This window comes from Ruditapes philippinarum, unplaced genomic scaffold (genome assembly GCF_026571515.1).
Source record: "Ruditapes philippinarum isolate M1 unplaced genomic scaffold, ASM2657151v2 ctg647_1_1_1_1, whole genome shotgun sequence".
NCBI lineage: Eukaryota > Metazoa > Mollusca > Bivalvia > Venerida > Veneridae > Ruditapes > Ruditapes philippinarum.
The window spans coordinates 351,633-379,440 of record NW_026860743.1 but is presented as its reverse complement, the minus strand read 5'-3'; the positions used below and the strand labels follow the sequence as shown (position 1 = coordinate 379,440).

Genomic DNA, 27,808 nt, shown 5'->3' with positions numbered 1-27,808 from the left:
AAAAAAAAAAGAAAATATATATAGATCTAGATTATATAGATCTGATATATCGTACTATTGTTTTAATTATTTCTCTCGTAACATTTATTTTTACAGAATGAACGAAATGGGATCTTTGTGGCAAAGTTTTAAATGCCGAGTGCCCTGACCTCGATAATTGACGGAAACGGTGGACACTTCTGTTTTGATGAAATATATTCTGCTAACTGACAGTATGACACTCCGGTGCCATGCTCGTGCCTGGTTTATCAAACGACTTGACATTACAAATCTAATCCACCTGTAAAGCTGTTAAGACATCATGTGACTTGTATAATGTCAATGTAATTTGATGTAAATTTAGAATACAACATACTTGTACTATGCTATTTGATGACGTTGCTTTCTCAACTATCATGAAAACAAAGGTACAATTTCAAAAACCGGTAGTTAACTTATGCAACTTCAAAATCAGGTGTACTATTCGTGTCAAAATTCTGCTTTAACTCATAAACACGAATGCCAGTCATTTGTTTGAAACGGAAGTTACTGAACACTTCCTATCATGTTATTGAATAACAAACCTTACTTTTCAATGTGGAATAAATATGATATTCAACTTTCCAGTACCTCATGACCTATATGCCATCGGCAGCGATTTCATTTCTAATATTTTTTGTAGTGATTATTTTGATTATACGCAATTTGTCTGGGAATATTTCAGATATGCATTTGTATAAGATTAAGTGATCCATTTGGTATCATTGACCGAAGACCTGCCTTGTTTAACTTCCAATAATTTTGAACAATCTGTCTGACTCGAGTCTAATTACCTGATAACATAATTCTTCCGGATAAGGATTTTAACTCGAAGCCATTTGAATAAATACACATTTTAATGAAATGTTACAAGCAATAAGTCATTCATCTCTTGTACTTTGAATCTTTAATGGACATCTTTTGGGCGTTTTAATACGAAAGGACAGGGAATATATACCCGAGATTTCCGTTCTATATCATGCCGGTCTGAAATAATTAATTTTATGCAAAGTTTCCAAAAATAAGTTGTTTTCTTTCTCCGTTTTATTTTTATTAAATATGCAAAATGAAATGACACAAATTTAAAATCGAGCCAAGACTCGCATAAAAACAGATGTATAAAATGGTTATGAGTATATTTCTTTTTTACCTTGAACATGTGTTTTTTTGTTTGTTTTGTTATTTTTTGCTCATTTTAATTGCATCAGTTTACCTATAATGTAAGATTTCAAATAGTATATACATACTGTTATAATAAATTATTTTTGGAGCCGTTATTAATATACTAAATAGTTACCATCTGACCTGATACCATTAATAACAATTTTCACGCATTTGTTAGTGTTTTGATGTGAATTGATCTCTTTGTCTTGCAAACATTTAATGCAACACAATGATTTTTTTCTTTGACAAGCAGTAGACATACAAATAATGAATAATTGTGTGGGTCAGACCAGAATACATGTGATCGTTTATTATGATAATCTTTTCTTCCACTACAGACTTGTTATACATCGTTGTCAAAGATTACATACAATACAAATTCTTTCATTCACTGATCTTTTTACAATCAAAAATACGGATTATGTGAACAATTTTGCATGATTTAAGAAACTTTAGCTATAACTCTCACTGTTACAGGCAAGTTGCAGTATAAGATTACAGATCACTTAATATATTTTTCTTCCATAAAGGTCAACGATAAAAATGTATTTTTAACAAGAAAGAATTACTTTAATCTGAAATATTATATGTTCATAGATTAAAACCTACATTTTTTTCTTGTAGACATATTTTATTTTGGAATGGACAGCCGTTTCGCCAAAGAACCCTATTTACAACCAATCAACACCGGGTATTTTGAGAAACAAGAACATATTTGGAGAAAAAGGAATTATTCTTGTAATTTAATTTTTCTTTTTCACCAATAAAGGACATTTTATCTATTTTATTTTAATTTACTAAATCAAGTTATACATCTCTTCTAAAACAGCCCTTGAATTAGTTTTATTCCCTCTGATGTCATTTGTAAGGACCTTTTCAGAGACTATCATTGTTTCAGAGAAATTTTCTTTCAGCTTATTCAGCTGTTTTTATTACAGAAAATGAGACGTATCTTTTCCTGCAAGTTTTATTAACTTCCGTAAAAAGCAATAAAAATTGTTAAAGTTTCTGTCTTATGCACACCAATGTCTCCTATTCAACAAAACATAACCTTTGCCATACTTTGACTCGTTTGAAGCTTTATAACTACAATAACAAATGTTTCTCAGCTATGGATTTGAATTTAATGACGTTTCTATGTCTGTAACCGAACACACAATGGCAATAAATAAGTCACTCTGGTAGCAAAGACAAAAGAAGTTACAAAGACCATGTAATAACAAAAGAAAACAAAAATATTTCCCTTTATCTGATCTTCAGCAAATGTGTGTACATTGGGTTTTTTAACATAACCATGCCGTTGAAAAACTTGATCTCATTCATTATTTTAAACATACGTTTTATGCATAAGTAAACGATTTGCATGTTATGGAATTGAAGAAGCTGTAATTAATGAGTTATAGTTGAATATCAATAAGGCAATTGTTCTGAATGAATACTTTTATATCTTATCCTTATAAAAGAAGGAAGTACATAAATGAGTTATTTGAAACTACTCGTGGGAAGATGACTACTAATGGAAGACGGGATAACATTTTACGCATGAATTAGAATACACTTAAGAGCAATTATGCAAATTCATTTTGTCCCCTCAACATTGTTCTTCATGCTGTTATTTTGTTGGGGTTTTGCACCTAAACATAGAAAGTTTTATTATGCTATGGTGCCAGTATATAAATAAAGGGTATCCTCGACAAAATACTCACACACGTAAACAATTGTTGTCTTCAAAAAGCTGTTATCGTAGTCTCTAAATTTTGAAATGGTGTAAGTAAGATAGATACAATAAATCCTAAAACCTATTAAATCTATTTTCTGTATTTCATAGCTTGAATTACAGAATCCTGTCAAAAAATGAGGCGAATCTTTCTTAAAACATTGTAATGAAATATTACCAGGCAAATGACAAATTGAGAAGCCTTACTCGGTCTAGAAGTTTTCCAATTGGCATATTTGTATTGCTTCCACTATATTTATGTTGTTAGTACTGATTGATAATATTTATCTAGCATATAAGTTTTTGTAAGTATCATGTTTAAAAAAACGAAAAATTGTTTTGTACAGTTACTGAATCCTGATCGAAATTTTGATTACTGTAGTTATTTGAAAAACAACAAAAACAACAACAACATAATCCAAATATAAAGAAAGAAAAACATACATTGTTATCTTTAACGAATGAAAACTTACTTACATTAAAAAAGGTAAACTAATATTAATATTTAAACTCTACAAAAGACTAGTGAATATATGTAATAAATATTTAAAAAAGGATAAAATTAGAAAACCATACTTATAGTAAAACAGAGAGAAATGAAGAATCCCTAAAGAACACAGAAAACGACAAAATTGAAAATGTTGCAGGCTTGTTTTATTGAGCTTGTTCATGGACGGTAATAGAAAGTGCAAGTTACCGTCCACGCCCTCTAGCACAGGCTAAAGCAGTATTCAAATTTACCATGAACTGGAATTTTGAAACATGTAACAAAATTAGTGAGGAGTCACGTCTTATCAAATGTTAAGGATGGGGCTTATGCTTGTCAAGAGTGTTCAGGAAAGATTAATCCATTTTCATCTTTCCTCTTAGACACTTGTCTTATTTTGTGAATTCTAGATATGAATGTTTCCGAAGGTTTAACTGCTGAACTGTTTAAATATTACCTGTCCATCGTTTCCGTATAATGTATATATTCTGAATTATAGTAATTCTTAACTATGCTTCATTACTTATATTCTAACTTTAGGAAGGCATTAACACCAAATAATGTAAGACGCAGAACCAAATTGACAAAGTGATAATTGCAAATGTCAACTGCATAAACTACAATGATCAAAACAGTATCTTAGCAAAATTCAAATTTAACCACAAAAAAGAACAATTTGAAAAATTATCATTTATTTGAAATTCAAATACTACATTGCAAATAAATGTAGGAAAATATAAACTATTGTCCGATTATAATATTTTAAAATGCATTCTTCTAAAGAACAGGCATTCTAATTCAGTTTTTTTGTCATTTAACGCTTGCATAAATCCAAGTGACGTCATTGTGACGTCGTTATGCCTTCTTGTAGTTCTCGAGCCATTTCTTTACAGTATCATAATTGTCCTTCATCCACTGTATGTTTGTATTTGTATTTTCTATAGTTTGAGCCATGGCCCTAGATCCTGATCCCATATCCGGATGAGCTGCTTGGAAATCCTTCAGCTAAAAAAGTGAAATGAGCCGCGACATGACAAAACCAACATAATGGGTTTGCGACCAGCATGGATCCAGACCAGCCTGCGCATCCGCGCAGTCTGATCAGGATCCATGCTGTTCGCTTACAAACCCTATTGCAAGTAGAGAAACTGATAGCGAACAGCATGGATCATGATCAGACTGCGCGGATGCGCAGGCTGGTCAGGATCAATGCTGGTCGCAAACCCATTATGTTTGTTTTGTCATGGCGCGACTCAAATATTACTTTAAATTCTATTAATGTATCGAGTGAAATATGCATATTTTCAAAACTTGAATTAGATTCTAATTTTGATATTTCCCAATATATCTATAAAAATCTTAATTTAGATGAAAGAATTCATATAACCTACTAAGACTGTATAGTAATGCCTAATACAAATAACAGGCATATAAATATCACTCATGTTACAAATATCATTATTTATATTTCTAATTGCACCATTTCGTTATATACAATAAACCAAATAAGTGTTTTTTCTGCGGGCTCCAAATTTTGCCGTTTTTATTTCTGTGGACTTTATTTCTGCGACAGAAGTTTTTATATGTCAACCGTTATAATCTGTAAGTCGTTATTACTTTGGAAGGCAATGTAGGATAAATATCGTAAAAGGTTAAAAACTAAAACATGGAGAAATATTCTTCGTTTTTTTAACAACAACAAAAAAAAAAAAAAAAAAAAAAAAAACAACAACAAAAAAAAAAAAAACGAAAAAACATTCCATATGCAGGACAATAATCAAAATTTAACAGAATTATAATGATTATAATTGCAGAGGTAAAATGCATAAAAAAGTACACAAATTTGGTTAACTTTGTGATTTTATACATTCGTACCTGTTGCAGTTTAAACTCTGTATTGAATGATGCCGTTACACCAGAAACGATATCGCTTAAGGAAAATGATCCAGTCCCATATCTAAACAAATAGATATTTCACTAGTTGAGGAAAAAAAATATTATCAACGCAAAATTTATGTTGAAAACGACAGAACTGACAGTGTTATTCTCGAGCATTTGTTCTTCATTACAATTAAAAGTCAATGTGAAAAATTATTGGTCCAGAAACAACTAATGTACACCATATGTTCGAGGTAGTGTTCTTAAACATAGAAAATCTTGGGTTAATACAGAACAAAAACCGTAAATCTTTACATGTATACAATAAATCTAAATTGATTGTAAAAGGGATTTAAAATCATACTGGTATTGTGACATATAGGTCAAAGAAATTATGCTTTTATAAAGGCGGTAGAGCAAAGTGGTTTTAAAAAAAAGAGACATGTAAAGATCTGCTCTCGATGTTTTACTTGTTTTACATTGATTTTCTAGATGCTTACGTTTCAAAGATATCATCCCATTTTGACCTGAAGAAATCCCAAGCAACAGCCCGGCCGACGATATTCCTCCCGACGTAGATGAACACTTTGTAAGCATCTTGTTTTCTCACAATACTGGTGTCTAGAGCGTATTCCAGAAGCCTTAAAGAACAATAATAACAGCAATAAGTTATTGATACTCTAATTTCTAAAAAAGTGTGGAACAAAAAAAAAATGGTGTTTTCAGTTCTATTATGTATTGTTATGACTTTTAAAGAGCAATTACAAAGCAAATTTACTCAATCATACATAAGTTTAATAATCTTTAATTTTAATGTTTCAAATAGCTATGGACTTTCTAACATTAAAAACAAGTAAAAAAACTTATAAAATGGTTGATATGAAGGTAAATTTTAAATAAAGCAATGCATATTACTTACTTATCCATATTACTTACTTGTTCAAAATCCACGTTTTCCTCGTGCAACTAAGAGTACTTAGTAGGCGTGACTTTTCTGCTTGAACGGTTGCCGTCATATATTTCTGAAACAGAAACTCCCACTCTTTCTCCCCGCCCTCTCGCAGTGCCGTGCAATAAATCGTAGACTTCAGTTCAGGTTCGATTCTGCAAGAAATGTGTTATATACATTTAAAAGATAACATTAAAGAATAAACAATCAAATACTGGTGAAAAACTTTCATATTAAAATGAGTATGTAGCATAGAGTAACTGTTTAGATGTCATGGTTATTCGTATTTAAAGATATACAAGGTCATCTTTAAGTGAAATACTTATTTTGCAGAAATTTATTGAAATCTTTCAAATTCTTACTGAAAATGTCTATTTTGAATTAAAGAATGCACAAACTGTGTTTGGGAAGCTGTATTCCAAATAACTAGACAAGTGAAGTTTGCCATTAAAAACAACAAAAAACTGTCATTAAAAAAAAATACGCTATGCATTCATAGGGTGTGTAGAATATAAAACGCTCTACATATACTGTATGTGTACTCAAAACATATATTTTATCTTTACTGAAAGGACTGTGTAGCAATGATTAATGCTTTCATATATCAAATTTGAGCATAATATATCTTTAACATACTATTTCAATTATTTGGTAAATATATGTACTGTGTTACCATACTATATTTCTTCAACTCAAGCCCACATACAATAAATTATATTGCTTCTATCATAAAAAAGAATTCATCTATTTTGATTGAGATATATACGTATTTTGTCTGGGAAAACATGCAGTTAGTATTGAATTTAGTAATCTATTCAATATCACCGGCCGTATTACTGTCACATTATATTTTCACCAATCCGAACAATCTGTCTGGCTCGCAAATATTAGGTTAATTTAACAGAGTAAGGGTACTTGCAAAGACATAATACTATCTTTCAAGACTTTCCAGTTATGTCGATTTGTGTAATTTTCTTCTATTCTCCGTTTTAAGGAAAAGTCATTTATATGTAGAGGCACTGTTTTAATTTGTTTAATCTTGACCAAGAAGATCATCATGATCTGTACAATGCGGAGATATGTAAGACGAGTACAATACGGAAATATGTAAGGACGAGAACAGTATAGAAATATATAAGGATACTTAAAATACGGAGATAATCAAGGACGAGTACAATACGGATATATTTAAGGACGAGTACAATACGGAGATATGTAAGGACGAGTACAATACTGGAATCTGTAAGAACGATTAAAATACGGAGATATATAAGAACGAGTTCAATACAGAAATATAAAAGGACGTATAAAATAAGGATATATGTAAGGACGAGTACAATACGGAGTTATGTAAGACGAGTACAATACGGTGAATATAAAGGACGAGTAACAATACGGAGAATGTAAGGACGAGTTCAAAAAGGGTGATATGAAAGTACGAGTACAATACGGGGATATGTAAGGACGAGTTCAATACGGGATATAAAGGACGAGTAACAACTACGGAGATATGTAAGGACGAATATGGTGATAGAAAAGACGAGAGATACAAGATGTTAGAAGAGATATGTTCAATGCTCTTCCTTATGAGAGCTTATCTCCATTTCAACATATAATCGGTATCAGATTTCTCCAACTTGTTTATAATTTGTTAACCATATCATTTTAATCCTTGGCGGTTTTAAAGTTATGTAAAGAGCGCCCTATTAAGTATGATTTACTAGTTCTTTTTTTTACTTTTTCATATTTCCGATTTGCATTGGATTTTTGAATCGTATAAATACTGGAGTATCGTATAAATACTGGAGTATCGTATGTACAGACGGATTGTAGAATTAGCGATTGGTTTGGCATTTTATTGCATTCTTTTAGGTGTTTTATAGAAACATATCAGTGAAATATAAACTGATATTTCACTGTTTGAAACAGTGAAAATATCAATTTGATATTTTTTACTGTTTTGAATTTAAGCCTGTTACGTTGTCTCAGCGATATACCAGGGTACACAGTAGTGGGAACCAACTTAATCATGTGCGTCGTTTTCAACGTTTCTTTGGGTATAATAAAAAGAAAATTTCTTAGTTTAGTGTAAGATCGAAATATATGTCACCTCATGAACACCAAAAGTTCAAATTTCATTCGTAGCTGCGTCACTCGTGAAATATACTTACTGGTCCTCACTCGGTGACACATATCCAAATCTAACACTGAACTAAACAAATGTCCTCTATATATTTAATCAATAAACATGCTAACAATAACTACAGTGATCACGATTTTAAATTTACAACATTAAATATTATATCTTGGCTTGATTATATCCGCATTGAATTCTCAAGGTAACCGTTATGGGATAAACGCTTTTGGGTAAACACTATGGCTGTTTTGATATCAACACATAACTATTATTAATGCGTGAATATATAATAACGAAGGTTGTTGGTAAATGGCACATTATGCCTCAGAAATAGATAAATTTTTATTTCTTAAGAAAGGACAAACACGGATTTAATGATCTTTAAATAATTGTTTTAGAAAATGTTAGATGCGTGTTACATGGTGAAAGAAGTGATCAATGTGAAATTATTTTTCATAAATGTAGCAAAATGTAAAAAAGTAGTATTTTGGTTTCTATACAAGATAATAATTCACTATAATTTTACAAACGGCCAAAAGGCTACATATTTTTTTCTTCAGTTTAATGGCCAATGCGTTAATTTTAGAATACTATAAAAGTACACCAAAATTAAAAACTTTTGACAAAATTAATACAGATAAAAGCATTTCTGAGACATAATGGGCCTTTAAGTTCATTATATGAGCCGTGTCACGACAAAACCAACATAATGGGTTTGCGACCAGCATGGATCCAGACCAGCCTGCGCATCCGCGCAGTCTGATCAGGATCCATGCTGTTCGCTATCAGTTTATCTACTTGTAATAGGGTTTGTAAGCGAACAGCATGGATCCTGATCAGACTGCGCGGATGCGCAGGCTGGTCTGGATCCATGCTGGTCGCAAACCCATTATGTTGGTTTTGTCATGACACGGCTCATATCAAGACTAATAAAAAAGTGAAATTATCTTACGGATTATTATCAGGATGATCCATGTACTGTTGTAGAAGTTTTTTGGCAGTTTCTGTGCAATTGGTAATATCATAGCCACAAGCATGACTTGCAATTTCTGACCTAACGTAAGATTCAAGATGGCTGGCACCGGAATTGTCCAATCCAAGTCTATTGTATTGTTTGCTGACAGTGGCTTGCATGAAACGCTGAGAAAACGTCAACAAATATTACTTATATCAACGCAATGATAAAAGTAAATAAGGAGAAATAAATATCAATTGTAGAATTTAACACATTACATATGCTTGGTGCAACACGAATTTCAATGATTAATTTGAATCTTGACGAGGTCATATTTCGGCCTACCATCCAGTATTGAGATTTAGTTATTATTAGTTATAAAAGGCGTAACAAAGAATTTTTTTTCTGAGACTTTTCTGAAACAAAAGTATTTCTCTATCTTTTAAGCTTCTTTATTAATTTTATTTTATCTATAATAAATTGATATCAAAATAAGGTTTGAATACAGACAATGACATTGGAATTGTCCCAAATAATTTGACAGTTGCATTAATACAACTTACCTCGAATGCTCCATATAGCTCTGTTTCGGCGATCATCTTATGTATATAACCGAGTTGATCACCGGCCGCCACCCACGGAACATACTCAGTTTCTTCTGTCAGGTATTCCAGTGTCCTTAGTGCTATATCCATTGATAACATCTTAGCTCTTTACAATGCAACATAAATGTGAAGCAATTACAATAAGTAGATAAAATATTAATACGATATTTAGTGGTTTTGTAATATCCTGACATGTTATATTTACTATCCATGTACAAGTGAAACAAAATAACCGGTGGGGTTCCTTGCTTGTGTTGCATGTTGCAAATGTCATTTAATTTCATGAACAGACAAATTATGTTTGTAATAATAAATATTGCATTGATGCTAATGTTCTTCAGATGCTCACAAAAATGTCAAAAAACTCTAAAAAACAAAACCCGTATCAATATATATCAACATTGTCATATATTTTATTACAACATGATGCGATAAATGAGCAATACATACTGAGCAAGTCCAAATGCGTCATTGATGATTTGACCTCTGTTGAGCACATGAATTGCCTGAAAAATATATACAGAAAGAATTCAACATCCATCTTTATACAAGAATAGAGAATGAATGTTTAAATCAATTGTTAAATATGATATTTTGATATTTATTTTTAAGATTCGGTAAGATGCAGATTAACTTATTATATATATAAAACATTATATAAACTAAAGTAACAGCACCGTCATCGCACAGTTAGTAAAAATAAATCGCAGTCAGGTTTTTCAAATAGTATACTTATATCATAATAATTGTTACATTGATGGTTCTCTTAATCACCTCAAAAGTGATGCTCAATTAGGCATATACTAAATCCATGCATCAATCAGATACAAATCGTTTACCTTGTGATCCGTTTTGAGTTGATGTATAAGATTATTCCAGTTGTCATCGTCATAATTAACTCTATAAACACCGTACTGTTGAATGTTACCAATTATCCAAGAATTAGGTCCAGTCGGATAGTCTCTTTGTAAACCTATATAAAATATATATTAAATAATGTATGAATAGTTTTATCGTTTTTACAATTAAATAGAATATCAAATTATTGAAAAGTTAAAGTGGTAACCTTTATGTTCGTCAAACACCGGAAAATTCAAATGTTGCACAATATATTTGTTTTGGCTTCAGTGGTAAATGAAAAAAAAGATCAAGATAAAGGGATAAAGATAAAGTTGCTTGAGAGCAACTGAAAAAAAATAGTTAAAACGTGAAAATTGCAAAATGATTCATTCTGCTTATGGACGGTAATAAAAGTTTCAACATTTCCCTCGTTTCCTAGCACCAGTTCTATCCACACCCTCTAATACCGATTAAAGCTGAACACATGAAACATGCATGACCACTTGAACGACGCGGGACACAGTGGTAATGATGCGGGACACAGTTTTAATGACGCGGGACACAGTTGTAATGATGTGGCACACAGTTGTAATAACGCGGGACACAGTTGTAATGACGCTGGACACAGTTGTAATAACGCGGGACACAGTTGTAATGACGCGGACACAGTTGTAATGACGCTGGACACAGTTGTAATGACGCGGGACACAGTTGTAATGACGCGGGACACAGTTTTAATGACGCGGGACACAGTTGTAATGATGTGGCACACAGTTGTAATAACGCGGGACACAGTTGTAATGACGCTGGACACAGTTGTAATAACGCGGGACACAGTTGTAATGACGCGGGACACAGTTGTAATGACGCTGGACACAGTTGTAATAACGCGGGACACAGTTGTAATGATGCGGGTCACAGTTGTAATGACGCTGGACACAGTTGTAATAACGCGGGACACAGTTGTAATGACGCTGGACACAGTTGTAATGACGCGGGACACAGTTGTAATGACGCGGGACACAGTTGTAATGACGCGGGACACAGTTGTAATAACGCGGGACACAGTTGTAATGACGCGGGTCACAGTTGTAATCGTAAGAATGCTATTAAATAAATTCTAGTGTTGTTAATGGAACATTGACCAGTTATAACAAAATGATATAAAACTGTCAATCCATATTTGACCGGCCTGTATTCAGAATACAACTATGTCAATAAAATAATTGGTTGTTTTTCTATCAAACAAATACAAACATCACTTACTCCTTTCTTGACCCTTTAGCCATGCGACATCACTATCTGTTTGGTTGAACTTGGCGTCAGTGCTTGTTGTCATGGTAAATGGTATCTTCCACTGGTAACTATGAATGACAGATATATAATAATAAATCAAATTTCAGGTTTATTGGCATATCGGCATACAAAATACTTTTTACCATCTAATTAGTTTTCACCTGCATGAAAAAGATTGCCAAGATATCATAAATATAAATAAATACAAAGAAAAGCAATTGAGCTTGCAATTAAAATAAAGTACATCTGTATTAATTTAAGACTGTGTTACAACTAAATAAACATGAAATACTGAACAACATTGATTAACGTGTCGAATAATAATAATAATTATACTAATAATAATAATGATAATTATAATAAAATATAATAACAATGGTGATGATGATGTCGATAATTGTCCATGCATTTGGACATGAATACAATATACAAAGACATGAAGATATCTGACACAAAATACCTATAATTGACAATTTCAAAATGCTATATTGAATAAAATAGGTGCAGTTACAACACAATTTTCAAATTTGATTAAATATGATAGTGAACTGACATGAGTAATTACATAATGATAGTTATATATAAGGTTCCACACCAACTTACTCAAATGGTGATGTGTATGTGCCCGGGTCCTTTGCATTTTTATCCTTGAGGAAACGTTCTTGTTTAATTTTCACCTTTTCATTGGCATCTTTGCTAATCGTTACAACAGGGTAGTTCATCTGCAATATCCATGTATCAAGGACCTCCCGAACTTTAATAGGTTTATTTTCCTTCTTTGCTTGCTGTAATACAAGTACATTAAAATATCTACATCACAGTATTGAAAACACAAATATATACATTTTCGTATATTCAGTATGACTGTATAAACATACAAAAGAGAACAAAATCCAAAAGGGCTCCGAAAACGCCAAAACTGAAACTGTTGCAGTCTCGGTTTGATTGAGCCTGTTCATGGACGATAAATTTAAGATAATTGCCGGTTGTCGTCGTCTTAACTTCTTCAAACTCTTTAAATATATCATACTATTTATGTATTCACCTTTCAACACAAAGATATACATAACATGTTACAATAATAGTGAACTTATGTAGAGATACTGTCTATATTTGCCGTATTTTACAGCGACAAAATAAATTATTTCCTAGACATGTTTAAGACAGCTGACTGAAGAATAAAAAGTATGGGTCTGACAATAAAACTAGACTTTATTGTTCTAAATTGTTGTTGTTTATTATGCTCAAATGACTGAAAGTTTGTATATTTCAAGGGTCAAACACATCACAGATCAACTCACTAACCATACTAGTTTTTTTTATACATTTATGGACTCGACATGACTGGTTTTGTAAAGCTTTTTTTAACGGTATAAGAATTTTCAACAGTAAATAGAATACAATTTGAAATCTAACTCTTTTCCCTTATCAGCAAATGATAAAAATGCAACAATAAAAAACAATAAAAGAACACAATACCCAAAGAGCGCTCAAAACAGCAGAATTGAAAATTTTGCTGACTTGGTTTGATTTAATGGTCACCTATTGTTTTAGAACATTTTTTAACAATCAAATATCAATCGTCACTTTTTAGTTAATACAAATTTATTTAAGTTCGATTGTGTTGGAAGCTATAAGCTTATTGAAGCACTCTCCAATTCATTCCTGGAACCAACCAGTACCGAGCAATGAATAAAGTTTCTTGCTCAAGGCAACAACGGCATGCCCTTGACAGGGTTTTTACCAAAGCGGTTGGCAATTCTAAGATAACTTGTCCCACGCGTTTACCATTTGGCCACGCCACCACTAAGTCAGACTTGATACAGTTTTGTTACAAGAATTGTACCTGTTCAAGTGCATCCCAGAGGTCATTGTGATCAGCATTCTGGTATTTTCTAGCATGAAGATATTCCTGAAACAAAGACTCAGTTTAATTTTGTTATAATGTTTTGATTGTTCTCAGTTTTAATGTTTTGTTTTTAATGTATTGAGAAAAACAACAGATAAACAGTAAAAACAGTATAGCAGAAATAACGCTGGAAAATGCATAATCTACATACACTGTACATTTTGTTGTTTTCCTTAAACATGGTTTACATTTTAAACCCTTTGTTGTCTTCAAAGTTAGTAATTATTATTTAAGACAATTCTTTCGCCTCATTTTACCTCATTTTCTCCGTAAGAGGCTGAAAATACATCATGTAATGATCAAAATAAAAACCGTCTTTACATACTGAACTTTTGAAAACCATATGATATTATATAATCTCAACAATGAACTTTTATTACGAAAAAAAAACCACAAACAAATAAAAAGACTTAAATAAGTAAAAATAACAAATTCTCACCTGCAGACCTAACTTAAATGTGTCTTCACCAAGGAAAAACCTCATCATTCTGATGACAGACCCACCCTGCAAAATAGTTGTTCACAAATTCTATTGATAACATTTCATATCATTTAACGAGGTTTTTTTCCATAGCAGAGTTACATATACTCAAATAGAAATAATGCGCATTATATGGTATATATTTTTGCCTACAGTAAGTCGGGAAAATAATTTTGACTTACGATAATAGCAATCGAACTTTAATTGACATTTAACTAACGATTATTTCATTATTGTATATTTAGTTTTTATTACAAAAACCATGAGGACCTTTCAAAAGGCTTATGGAATAGTATGGTTTATTTATTCTTATTTTACACTTGAAGTAACACTTGGTACCTTTAATTTTACTGGTAACAATTTACATTACTTACCTTCGCGTATGATATGGTATCAAATATTTCGTTGATTTCATCCGGGTTCTGAACAGGAACATATATCGGATGTGACGAAGTTAGAGAATCTATGTCGAATACCTCGTATATCTCGAACACAAACTGCTCAAACTAAAGAAAAACAATTGAAACATTTTGACTTGATTTGAGTTTTGACATAATTCTTTTTATCTCCAAAATTAGTTTTAAAGGTATATGTTGATTTCATTTGAATTTAAATTGCTAAAATAATTAATGGATAAATGTATAGTTAGCAAACTACCATTGAACATCTTTTAAAAAGCCATATGCTCTGATATTTCAAATCATAAGGTTTGTAAAATATTAATGTTCTTAGCAATGATGTTTTACTGAATGTTATGTTTCCATAGCAATGCTCATATACCATTATACGCCACTGATAGCATGTCAAAGATTTTGATGTTAGCATTCATTTGATAATAATAAAAGTGGGAAATGGTTTTCTATCTAAGCATCATATAATGTAATACTAAAATTGTGAAAGGTTTATTTCAAGTTTGAGGGACAGATAATATTATTTTATGATATCTCGTCTGATAAACAAAGATCAAGTTCAGACACAATAAAATATATTTTACAGTAATACACCATTCAGAAATTTGAACTTTGCATATCACCGGTAGCTAGAAGGCGAAATGATATTTATGTTTGTTCCTGGTTTGTAAAAATAAATGTTTGGACCATGCGGACCTATTTATATTGAAATGGATATTCTATGTTTTTATTAATCGGCAAGATATAAAATGACACTTGCAAAAAACGTGGAAAAAACAACAACTAGACACGCATCCGTAGGACAGGGATGGCCCCGGAACATGAATTTTTATTGTCTCTATGTGTTAACATGCAAGTTCAAGGTTATGCTATCATGCATGATAATATTTGGATCAAATACAAATATGATGAATATTCAAATTCTAAATATAACTCTATTAGCAATGCTATATTAAATATGTTTGAAATTAACTAAATTCGAACTCCTGCTTTACGCTTGATTTTTATCATCTACTCCTCATGTGTAACACTAAATGACGACGAAATCCAATCATACATACAGAAGTTAGTGACGTAAAAACTGAAAAACATAATTCTGTGAAAAAAGTTTACTCTACTGTTAAATGATTTAGGTATATCGGTCTTGTACGTTACGTTACACTTAACCTCTTTGAAATTCCAACACGCATGCAGAAGTTTTGGACCTGACACAAACTCAAACTGTACTAAATACTCTTGCTTAAAGACAATTCAATAACATACGTATCCCATCATGCATGTAGAATTAATGGAACAGACACTAACACTTACTAAAATATCCTGTATAAATCAAACACATACCATCTTCCAATCTGGACTCACGTGATCAGTGCCCATATATTCTACAAAACTTGCAAAGCCCTCGTTCAGCCACAGATCATCCCACCAGTTCATTGTTACCAAATCACCAAACCACTGAAAACAATCAAATCATCAAGTCATATATCAGAATATTTTTAATTTTATTATTATAATTGCAATCATCATTATCAACATCATCATCAACATCATTAACATTACCATTATCTTCCCCATCACTAAAATCGTCATATATGAATGAAGTATTAAATGAACAAGATCTCTATATATTTCATTGTCAGTATATCAAGTAAACCTCCTCAAGCTAAAATGCTCTTTCAGTCTGTTATTTAATAGCACTTTTGAGGATAATTATTTAATGGATCAACATTGTTTCCAGAGAATTCAAGAGTTTTTTTTCCCGTTGAATTATGTCGGGGAATGGAACATATTTTCTCCAACAAGTTTTATTCACATCCCTCCAGGCAATAAAACATTTGTTATTTCTGTTTTATTGGGAACGAAATCTTTCAACAAAAACATTGCCTATTTTGTATTTCTTGCTCAACAGGAGTTTTCTTCTTTGACAAACCAACACTTAAAAGTGCCTCGCAGCTGTGACAGTGTAATTAACGACCTTTCTATGTCTGAAACAGGAGAGACGTTCGCAATAAACCAATCTTTTGTAACGATAAAAACTACTTAAAGATTGTAATAAAAATGTTTGCTTCCGGTCTCCGAAATAAAGCAACTTGAATGCTTTAAACGAAAGTGAGTCAATTTTCTGTTAATTTTTACCTGATGAGCCAGTTCATGAGCAACAACGACCTTGACCCTTTGCAAATTTCCTTCAGAAGACACTCCCTTTTCAAACAACATGGCGGTCTCCCTGTATGTGATCAAACCCCAGTTTTCCATAGCACCAGCAGCGAAGTCAGGTATTGCTATCATGTCTGTTATAACATGATAATGTTAACAAACACAGTATAGAAATATTTTCAAAATAAATGAGGTTGTCACGACAAAACCAAAGTAATGCGCAGTCTGATCAGGATCCATGCTGTTCGCTTACAAACCCTATTAAAAGTAGAGAAACTAATAGCGAACAGCATGGATCCTGATCAGACTGCGCGGATGCGCAGGCTGGTCTGGATCCATGCTGGTCGCAAACCCACTATGTTGGTTTTGTCGTGACGCGGCTCAAATATAAATTACGCAAAAGTAATACCAATAACATGAAACTGCAGATTTAAGCTAGTTTTCCATACAAACCAAATAACGTAACTCGAAATTGCAGATTCAGTGCATGACAAATCAATTACAATTAAATAAAGTATTTCATAAAAAGACAACAATATAATCAAATACCATTAAATTAAAATTGCAAAATTTCCAAAACAGACTGCTATAATAAACTGGTAAAAGAAAGTACATTCAAATAAATGCAATTTGAACAGAAAACCAACAAACAAAGAAAACAGAGCTTTACAAAGTAAAATAGAATCGGACTAGTGAATACATTTGATACATGTATAGATTTCTACTTATCAATGCTATGAACGTGTTGTAATGCAGGTATGTGGGTCTGACCTTAATAAGAGTTTTGGAAAAATTTTATAGCACAAAAATAATATCAAATGGCATCATACTTTTTTTCACGTGATGTGTCAAAGCTAAAGTAAAAACACTGAAAACAGCAAACTCAATTTTCAATTAACGTAAATAAGGTTAATCATATCTATTTAAAGCACATAGAATTATTAACTTTCAAGTCATTAAACACATTTTAAGTTAACATATAATTTGCAAATGAAAAACTTTCTTTTAAATGATAATTCTTTTATCTTAAATGTTTCTTGTATAAACATGTATATAATAATTAACAAAATATTTGAATTGAAAGAATCGTTTTTGTACAAATGAATTAGTGGATGACACATTGTAGTAATAGATTCTGCTTAAGTATACAAGGTCAGAACTAAACCGTCCATATTTTTCATTTTTTCAGACTTAAATAAAGGATATGACAGGTTTTGTTTCTGTTTGTTGTTATATTGTCTTGTATAATATAAAGTATAAACATCACACCTTGTTTCGGTAAGGGGAAAGCCTCCCCAAAATAGTCAGCATAATACGATAATATTTTTGTGCCGGTTTCCAGGGCAACTGCCGTCTGATTGATCGATTCTGGCCTCGCCCATGCTCTATACTAAATATAATAGATTGATTTATAGTTAATCTTTCCATAGTGTCTCCATACTTTTGAATGTGCGCATAAAGATGAATAGTACCGTTTGCAAAAGTTCAAAAGTTTACATGCAGAAGTGACAAAAACAATTATACAAAAATTAACCATTGACTTGTACGGACAAAAGTGTGAAGAACGCCTAAATTATTCGCATGCAAAAACAAGCAGAAATAAATTTTACCGTGACACCGTTTGATGTTGTACTATTTGTGTACTTGAAATCACACACAATGAACGCGAGTAAATATGTTGACATGATAGCTGACGTATTATACGTGTCCACAATAAAACCATTTTTCCTAAAATATGAAATAAAATATACAATTTCGTAGTCCTAAAATACACTTTCAAACATTTTTAATGATAACTACCAACATATTTGAAGCATGCATTTGGAACTTAAAAAAAACAACAGCAATGCAATCTTTCATTTGGATTTTCTTATAAGATGCTGCTTTGAAAAGAAAAATGTAAATGTTCTAGGTGATTCAGAATGAACATTCATCTGATGAAAAATAATATTTTGTTCTAGAACACTTTATATAAATATATGTCTCACACTTAAAAACAACTTTTATGTATAATTCATTCCTGGTTTATTGTTATGTCTAATACTTAATAATTTCAAAGTAATTATAAGTTGTATCGTAGACCTTCCATTATAGACCCATTCACTCTAGCTCTTCCAGTCAAGAATGACAACGTATTTTTCAATTACATTTCTATGCGTAGAGCATTTAAAAAATATCGTTTTATAAATATTCAAATATGGCATTTAAAATTCAAATATGAAATTTGCATTTTTGAATTAAATATGCACAATTGCTTATTGTTATTTTAAATTGACATAAATTAATATTATTATTATTATTAAAGCATTTTCTATGAAAGAAGTAAACACGCTACATATGTAGCTTAAACTTACACGGATTGTTGACTGATGATTGGCATATTTGAAATAGAAACCATGTGCGACTTCCTGGCAAGTTTCACGTTGAATTTAGCTTTGAGCTGCGGCTCATCAAAGCAAGGGAACGCCTTTCTTGCATCTGTCGGCTCAAACTGAGTGGTGGCAATGTATCTGGAAATATTTTGTAGTTCAAATATAGATAAAATATCATTCATCGATATATTACATTAAAATATAATAAATGAGTTAGAATAAATAATGGTTGGAAACATTAGTAAAGAAATAATCTCTTTTAGGAAAGATTATTTTTCATACTTTGAAGAAATATTATATAAAGAGATATGATTAACTAAATGAAGTTGTTATTCATGTTCCCTCAAGGTAATAAAGGCACAAAAACATCTATATTTACTTGCATAAATCGGTTAATACAATAGTTTTATTTATTCGTAACAAACAAGTTAATGAATATCAAGAACGTATTACATTTAATGACTGAAACAGACAGTCATTATTGTTTCATAGATTGTGTAATACATTAGAGTCATGCCTTATATGAATAAATAAATGTTTCATAATCACCATGTTTCATGAAAAGAATGAATTGTATAAAATGATTGTTTAGATATATTGTATTTAAGTGCTCGCACTTATGAACTTAAAACAGGTATCTAATGCATGTTTGATCAAGTTACACTTTAAATATTCTCATCAAGAAGAACTGATCTTCTGATAAAGTTCCTTCCGCGGCAAATAATAAAACAATGAAAGGAAACCGTACTTACACAGTGTCATTTCCACGCTTGTATTGACTAAGGTATAATCCTGCTAAATCTCCAACCAATGGTCCAGTAAATGCCATTTCAATTGTGTATTTCTGTCCAGCGACAATGTCGGAATTGAGATAGAAAATTTCAAATTGTCGCTCTTTGTCACTTTCTCTTTGACCTTCGTAAATTCAGGCAAGATCATAAAAAATAACTTGAGAATAAGCTATTATAGAAGTATTGGGCATTTGGTAGAGATAGATACACTGATATATATCATTATTTTAAGCCTAATATAATTCTTATGAAAATGCTATAATTTTAAAGTGAAGAAATACATCAAACCTGTATCGATTATTCAGTACTTCACAATTATTCAGCTTGAGACGTGACGTCAAGAATATGTACCGACGTAAAATTCAGACTGTTTTTCTTAAACATTATTTAACGAAATTTACAGAAGAAAATTGATAAAATAAAAGAAAATAAAAAACACTAAGTGATATTCTGGCGGATTGTATCACACTCGTTGATAGTATGTAAAGTTGTACTTCAAAGAAAGGAACACCAATTTATACAAGCAACAAACTTTTAATACAGTGTTAACTTTAATTAAGCACTTTGTAAAGACAAAAAAGCATATCTTAGCAAGATGTTATTAGCTTTTGAACATAAAAGTTTCAGAAAAAGGTTAGTTAGATCTTGTGGGATGTTTTATCGTTTAAAACGAAACTTAAATTATATACCTTTATATGCCGGGCCGCCTGGAGATCCGTCTGCTTTTCCAAAAGTAATGCTTTCCTCATTTATATTCAATTTATTAACATGTAAAGTAACATTTCGCCCCGCCTCTTTGGCCGTCATATATATCTTCACATGTCCTTCAAAATTAAACGATTCAGGGTCATCACCGTACATATTTGGTTGCAAAGTGACGTCATACGTGTCTGGAATGAGATGTACCGGAAGTCTAACATCCGTGACTCTTGCATTGTGTTTTTTACCAACAGTATCTAACCAATTTGCTACAATTTCCCGATTTTTGGTCATCCAGTCAAAGTTTGTCTGAGTCTTTTCAATAGCTTGTTTAAACGCTCTATTTCCGGTACCCATATTCGGATTCTCTCCAAGGAAATCGTGCAACTATTTTAATAGAAAATGAATTTTATTAATAATATTTGTAAGATAACCACACCTGCAGTACTTCATGTTTTGACAAACAATCAATCAATCAATCAATCAATCAATCAATCAATCAAACAAATAACACCAAAACTGTCATATAAGAAATTGTTAAAATGATACAACGGAAAAAAATCTCAGCATTTATTCGAACCTATCGAAGATATATATATATATTAGGCTGGAAAGAAATAAGGAAACTAACCTGTTTCAGCTGGAATTCTGTATTAAAAGTTGAAGTTATTCCAGATATTAGGCGTGCAAATGAGAAAACTCCTTTTCCGTACCTTGTTAAAAACGAATGAATTATGTCAGTTTAAAATGTAAAATAAATAAAAATCTTGACTGTCAATTGTATTTACATATTAAAATAGTTGAATGGTTACTCAGTAATAAATGCATGTATATGCTTTTTAAAATGGTAAACATTTGTTTTCATTAATAAGGACAAGATTCCAAAAATCTATGATTATACTTGATATCTTTAGATTCAACTTTGTATATGTAACAATAGTTATCCATCTTTTATCACTTTATTAAATATATATTTTCCCAATTGATGAAATTTCGTACAAACCCCGTCAAGGGCAAGAGCAAGAAACTTTACATTAATTGCTTAGTATTGGTTGGTTTCAGGAACGTAATCGAGGGTGTATCAATAAGCTTAAAGCTTCATGCACAATCAAACTAACTTGAATTATATTTAAACTACAAACTAAGTACATGAAAGTTAGATGTAGTTCTAATTCACTCACGTGTTAAATAGATAATCCCATCTGCCTCTAACAAAGTCCCAGGCCAAGGACTGACCAATCGGATTACTTCCTATATATAGTATGACATATGTTGCGTCTTGTTTTCTTACTACATCCGGATTAATACTTAATTCAAGATATCTAAAATCAGAATTGAAAAAATGACTGAAAGTGCTATGCATAATACAAATACAAATACAAAATACAAGACATTTATATAGCGCAAAAATGTATTAAATATTCGATTGCGCTGTACATTGTTAAGACTATATACACATATGCTTGATCAAGACACTCCCAAACCCAGTATCGATGGCACAGCCAATCTACAACTCTAGTTGAAAAACAGTCCAAACAAGTATGTTTTAAGTTTGGCCTTAAACTGATTTTCATTGGTAATGTCCTTCAGATAGTCTGGCAATGAATTCCACCATTTAGGTCCCACAATGGCCAAGGATCTATCAGCAAGTTTTGAATTTGTTGATGTATATCAAACCGAATGTGGCTAGATGATGAGGATCTCAGTCTTTTCCTGTACTGACTCTGGCATTTAGTGAATTTTCCAATTGACGAAATTTCGTACAAACCCCGTCAGGGGCAAGGCGTTGTTTCCAAGAGCAAGAAAACTTTACATAAATTCTTAGCTCATTGAGAGTGAGTGATTTAAGGAATCGCATCTGAGATTTATAATAAGCTAAAGCTTCATGCACAATCAAATCTAGCTAGACATAAATAATTTTCACACGGTTGTACAATTTATCAAGTTGATAGTTCTGAATATCAGGTTAAATAGATCATTGCAAAATCTAAATTAACAAATCAAACATGAACAATCGGATTTCTATATCAGATTTACTAGTTGAGTATGTTTTATCTCGATTATGCTATTCAAATATCTAATAAATTGAACATGTGTGCAAAATGCTAGCATAAATCATTAATGCATTACAATACAAATAATATTAAGTGGAATTTTGTAAAAAATGTCAGAAATTGTACAATTCACGTTTGTGCAAATTGTTCGTTATAAAGTCTTAATTGCAAATCCAATCATCTAACGCCATTGCAATACTGAGCGACAAAATTTGTTCTTTTGATTTTAAGTCATTAAAATGTATTATAACTTTTAAAAAATAAATATGATATTTGTGTACATAGGTTTCCTTTTATCATGTGCCCTGAAAAATTACGTTGTAAACAACAATATATTGTGTTGCGGCGGATGCGGACGAAAGTGTACGTACAACGCACAATGTTTTTATTCTATTGTCAGTTAATTTCAGAGTTTGTCATTTTTTATCAAATCAAAAAGCATTTATTTTAAAATCTATGGTCCCACATCCATCAAACGTGATCCTACATGTTTTCATACCTTTGCTTTATCTATTTAATTTATTTGAAAGCTTTTACCTGCTAAGCAACCACGTGCTTTTCGTGCATGCCAATGCCTTTGACAGTGTCACTTTCTCTGTGGCTACTGTAGCTGCCTTGTATTTGTCAAAAGCAAAATTCCATTCTGTGGCATCACCTTCAGCGATAGCAGTGCAATACACGGCTGGTCTTAGATCGGGGTCTATACTGTAATGTAATTCTTCTCAATCATTTTAGAACTTGAAAATATTCAATTAACATTAAATACTGTAATTAAAGTTCCGAATATATTAATTCATGCTTACTGGTTCCAACTCGACATAAACTCTAAAAACATTCAAGTTCTTGATTCATACATATCGATATTTGTATAATAAACAAGGCACCCTAGCACCGTCTACTGTTACAGTTAGTTTATAATGAATATACACGTACGGATTCATATCGGGAGAGTCCATCCACTTTGCAAACAGCTGTTTTGCATATTGAATGCACTGTTTCAAGCCATAAGAGCACGCCATTTCCACAATATCGCTCCTTATTAGTCTGGAAAAAGAAAAGAAGAAAAGTAATCAACATTAAAACTTTACATGATTGTTCTATCATGTCACACTAAGTTTTATGAATTCGTCAGGCGCTATGCTTTTGAAATTCATCTTTACATGTCATGGTTTAAAATGCGAGCGCAATTATATTATATTTGGTACTCATCGTTACAACGTATGGATGAGTACCTTCGTACTAGTGTTTTTCATACATTCATTGTTTGCTCGAATGATTTGAGTTGCATTTAATCGAGGTTTTCATATTAGGAACAACTCTTCGGGACAAACTCTCTTTTTTTCAAAATCAAATTCAATGCCAAAATTATTATGTGATAAGTACATTTTCAAAGCGTACAGGTTTTGCGTTTATTTTTTGGATATCTATAATTATATATGTTAACATACTACATAAAAATGTATTGTTTAAATATAAGCCAACATAGTGTAGCCATTTTTACATCGTCTTTGTATAAAGGTTAAATGTTTTGTAGGGATGAGGTCCAACATTCGGTGGTATTTGATAGTTACTTTCCTGTGATGGCAAATGGGCACAGGCTTCCAAAAATAATTTCCCTAAAATAGCATTGCAATCAAATCAAAAAAAAAAAAAGTTTTTTTTTTGTTTTTCTTGGACGAGTCGGCCACGTTTTGCAAAGCTTTTTTGTGAAAGAGATAAATTTATTAATCAATTACAATATTTATTGCTTTATACCATATTTGCACACTTATTATGTATACTGAACGTTATTCCTAAAAAGCGTTCTCGCATATTTCATTCGAGTGTTTAGTTGTTATTTGTAGACGTTTTGTAGAAAATAAGATGGTACTACTTTTTAAATATCTGCAAAATATATTTTCATTTCTTACTGCAGCCAGTTTTTTTAAAGAAACAGCATTGCGTTGTTCTTATTAAATAATATATTTATGAAACAACGGTCGTCGAACCAATTAATTTTGATTGTTGATTCGCATCGACATTATTAGTGCAAACAAGAGTGTAAAACTTAGTTGTGTATTTTATTATAATTCCGGTGACTTAAAACTCTGACATCAATTTTCTAACCAGTGGAAGAAGAATGAGGATGCCCGTTCACTATTTTATGGGCACCTGTGTAGAGCTAACCAGCTTAATTAAAGGACATGGCGATAATCGAGCAAAAACCGGTTTCAGTTTTTATGGATTCCCTGTCTATAAATTGTGCTAAAGTTTCAAACTCACGACTCAATGTGTGTCGCATTTTCGTCGTCCGTTCCAAAATGTGAGAAGGGGCCGGATAATTTAGACAGCATGAAATTCTGAAAAAAATATAACAATATAAAGTAATGAATAAAAATAAACAAATAATAATACATTGTATATTTCTAATTATGCTAAATTGACAACTTTAAATAAATCAGCTATATAGATATGTAACAAGGTTTACAAAATCGAATTCCCACGATGTAAAAGATTATTGTGTGTATAAAGAATGCATATAGGTACATGTTTTACCATTACTTTGTATCAAAAATACGAACAAAATATTCCACAACAAATCAACAAAACGAATTGAGGAAAAGATAAATTAATCTCATGAACGGATATTTTAACAAAACATTTAGTTATTATGCCATCGGGAATAAATTAAAGCGGTTTTAAAAATGTAAACAAAGTAGTATTTTGACTTTCCATCAAAACCTAAATCCCTATAACTGTATTTATTGTCAAAAGGCAACAGAAGCAAAATATGGTTCATAAAATTAGCCAATGACTAATGTTTTGGACAACAAAATTAAAACGCTTTGAGAAATAAAAAAAGCATAGTAGGCATTTTATAATTAGAAAATCGGTTTAATAACATATAAGAATAATTATAATTGAATGTAACAGACCTACAATATACAAACACTGTAAGACTAGTTCATACTTTTTTTTCAGAAAGCAATACATAAATTTATATAAATATTTGACAAAAATCTGTGAGAATTGATTCTGATGACGAGACAAATCTGTTAGAATTGATTATCATTTTTCTGTTATATTAGATTTACAGCATGAAACCAGTTAAATAACTTACAAAGTAATATAACTGATAATCTGCAGGCAATGGAAAACCATCTGATAAACTTTAATACAATTTAAATGTAATTTCGGCGTAGATAATAAACAATATAAAAATCAATGCTATTTTTTCTCTTATTACGGCATTTCTAATCTACTTTTATAATTATTTGTTCTGGAATCTCTCTGAAAATATCGAATTAGAAAGGTATTTGTTTGAGATATACGATAGTAATCTAGGCAAATGACATGATCCATGCATAAGTGTAAATTTTAATTTGTACATAATTATGCAGAAACCATGAGATTAAAAAAATATTCTTAAATTTATGGCTGACGTTCATAAAATATTAATCTAGCGAATGCAATCAGCATTTACTTGATATAAAACATCAAAATTTTAGAGATAATTTTAGAATGTTATTGAAATATCATGTATTGTTATCCATAAATTTTAAATTTTATAATTGTAAAAAATGAATGTAATATGTTGTCATATAAGGGACATGTTTTACTTAGTCATGTCAGTGTCTTTAAAGTAGAATATTTGAAAGACCCTTGTCATGTATTACAAAAAATTTAGGTATAGTATGACATTTATGGGTGAATTAGTACAAAACAGGTTAATGTAAAAGCGACATGTATGCAGTGTCTTTATGCATACTTTAAATAACATTATATTGCATAATATTATGTAACGTTACAATCATATCATGTCATACCGCATGAAAGTATTACATTACAAAATAATATTCATATGCATATGAAATATTATTTGTACTTGTTTTAAACTACTTTTATACTGATTAAAACAGAAACTTGGCTTCTTAATAAAATGCATTGTTTCTTACTACTCGATTATTATGTTTTGTTATTGTTATTACTTTCAGTCTCTTCATTTGTTTGTTTATATCATTGCGTCACGCACACTCAACGAATACTAACTTTGGAAGTCAAAACTGGTTGCATTTGCGGTTTAGGGCTTACTGTCAAATCTGTCAATAAGTTTGTGAATAAGTTTAGTTTTATAAATAAAACCTTTGAATGTTTAATACACAATATACATGAATGTGCATATTAAATCATCAGTTAATCCTGACATTTCGTTTTAATCGGTATAAACAAACTAATATTAACATTCTTCTTACTTCTTATATATTTCTAAACGCTTTCAGTTATATGATATTAGGTCTAGAAGCCACCTACATTTATAGTTTTAGAATGTAATTTTCTTTCTGACTAGAGGTATATACCTTTAAATGCCCGGGGAAGTTACATATTGAAACCACAATTATTCCGAGAAACTTTCTTTAAGATCTGTTAAATGATAAAATTTAAATGTGATTTCCCCCGAGAACTCGCGGGATATAAATCATTAAGCATTAATGGATTTAAAAATGATTAAAATTTATCTTATATTCTGTTTTAATTGTGTAACGTGCCTTTGAGATAATCTACAAAAACAAACCTATTGAATAATGAATGCATATAAAAAATCAAATTTGCCTTTAAGTACACAATCTCCCTTGAGAGATACATCTAAAATGATTTGTTTGAATTAAGCATGTGCAAAAATACTTGGTTTCCCTTTGGAAATTGCTTTTATTCTAAATATGTTATACGTAAATGAGAAAACGAAACATTCGGTTGAAATCAAATGAAAAAGAGAGCACATCTTCTTAATACAAATCTAAGATCAATGGCAACATGTAAAAGGAAACATTGGTGCAAATACCATCCAAACTAAACACAAACACGAACCAGTCTAACAAAAAAAATAAATAAACAAAAATAAACGAGAGAGC

The 27,808-nt window shown here is 31.2% G+C and overlaps 1 protein-coding gene across 3 annotated transcripts in view; it reads right to left on the bottom strand.

The window, feature by feature from the left end:
• Window positions 1-4,109: 4,109 nt before the first annotated feature.
• LOC132713241 (aminopeptidase N-like) overlaps window positions 4,110-27,808 on the bottom strand; it is a 66,318-nt gene continuing 42,619 nt past the window's right edge. For 2 of the 3 annotated variants that reach the window (XM_060695740.1, XM_060695741.1), the window contains exons 17-41: window positions 25,182-25,258; window positions 23,853-23,963; window positions 23,457-23,624; window positions 22,047-22,187; window positions 21,497-21,578; window positions 20,856-21,252; window positions 20,128-20,290; window positions 19,358-19,513; window positions 18,614-18,731; window positions 18,273-18,393; window positions 16,983-17,137; window positions 16,188-16,301; window positions 14,811-14,942; window positions 14,395-14,460; window positions 13,893-13,958; window positions 12,650-12,831; window positions 12,017-12,114; window positions 10,750-10,883; window positions 10,361-10,416; window positions 9,869-10,016; window positions 9,303-9,490; window positions 6,201-6,368; window positions 5,765-5,905; window positions 5,262-5,343; window positions 4,111-4,391 (exon numbers count right to left, since the gene is read on the bottom strand). In XM_060695740.1, the coding sequence (XP_060551723.1) occupies window positions 4,242-4,391; window positions 5,262-5,343; window positions 5,765-5,905; window positions 6,201-6,368; window positions 9,303-9,490; window positions 9,869-10,016; window positions 10,361-10,416; window positions 10,750-10,883; window positions 12,017-12,114; window positions 12,650-12,831; window positions 13,893-13,958; window positions 14,395-14,460; window positions 14,811-14,942; window positions 16,188-16,301; window positions 16,983-17,137; window positions 18,273-18,393; window positions 18,614-18,731; window positions 19,358-19,513; window positions 20,128-20,290; window positions 20,856-21,252; window positions 21,497-21,578; window positions 22,047-22,187; window positions 23,457-23,624; window positions 23,853-23,963; window positions 25,182-25,258 (3,414 nt within the window). In that variant the 3' untranslated portion in view covers window positions 4,111-4,241. Of the gene's footprint in view, window positions 4,392-5,261; window positions 5,344-5,764; window positions 5,906-6,200; window positions 6,369-9,302; window positions 9,491-9,868; window positions 10,017-10,360; window positions 10,417-10,749; window positions 10,884-12,016; window positions 12,115-12,649; window positions 12,832-13,892; window positions 13,959-14,394; window positions 14,461-14,810; window positions 14,943-16,187; window positions 16,302-16,982; window positions 17,138-18,272; window positions 18,394-18,613; window positions 18,732-19,357; window positions 19,514-20,127; window positions 20,291-20,855; window positions 21,253-21,496; window positions 21,579-22,046; window positions 22,188-23,456; window positions 23,625-23,852; window positions 23,964-25,181; window positions 25,259-27,808 lie in introns of all 3 variants that reach the window. The other variant, XM_060695742.1, reaches the window with a different exon arrangement.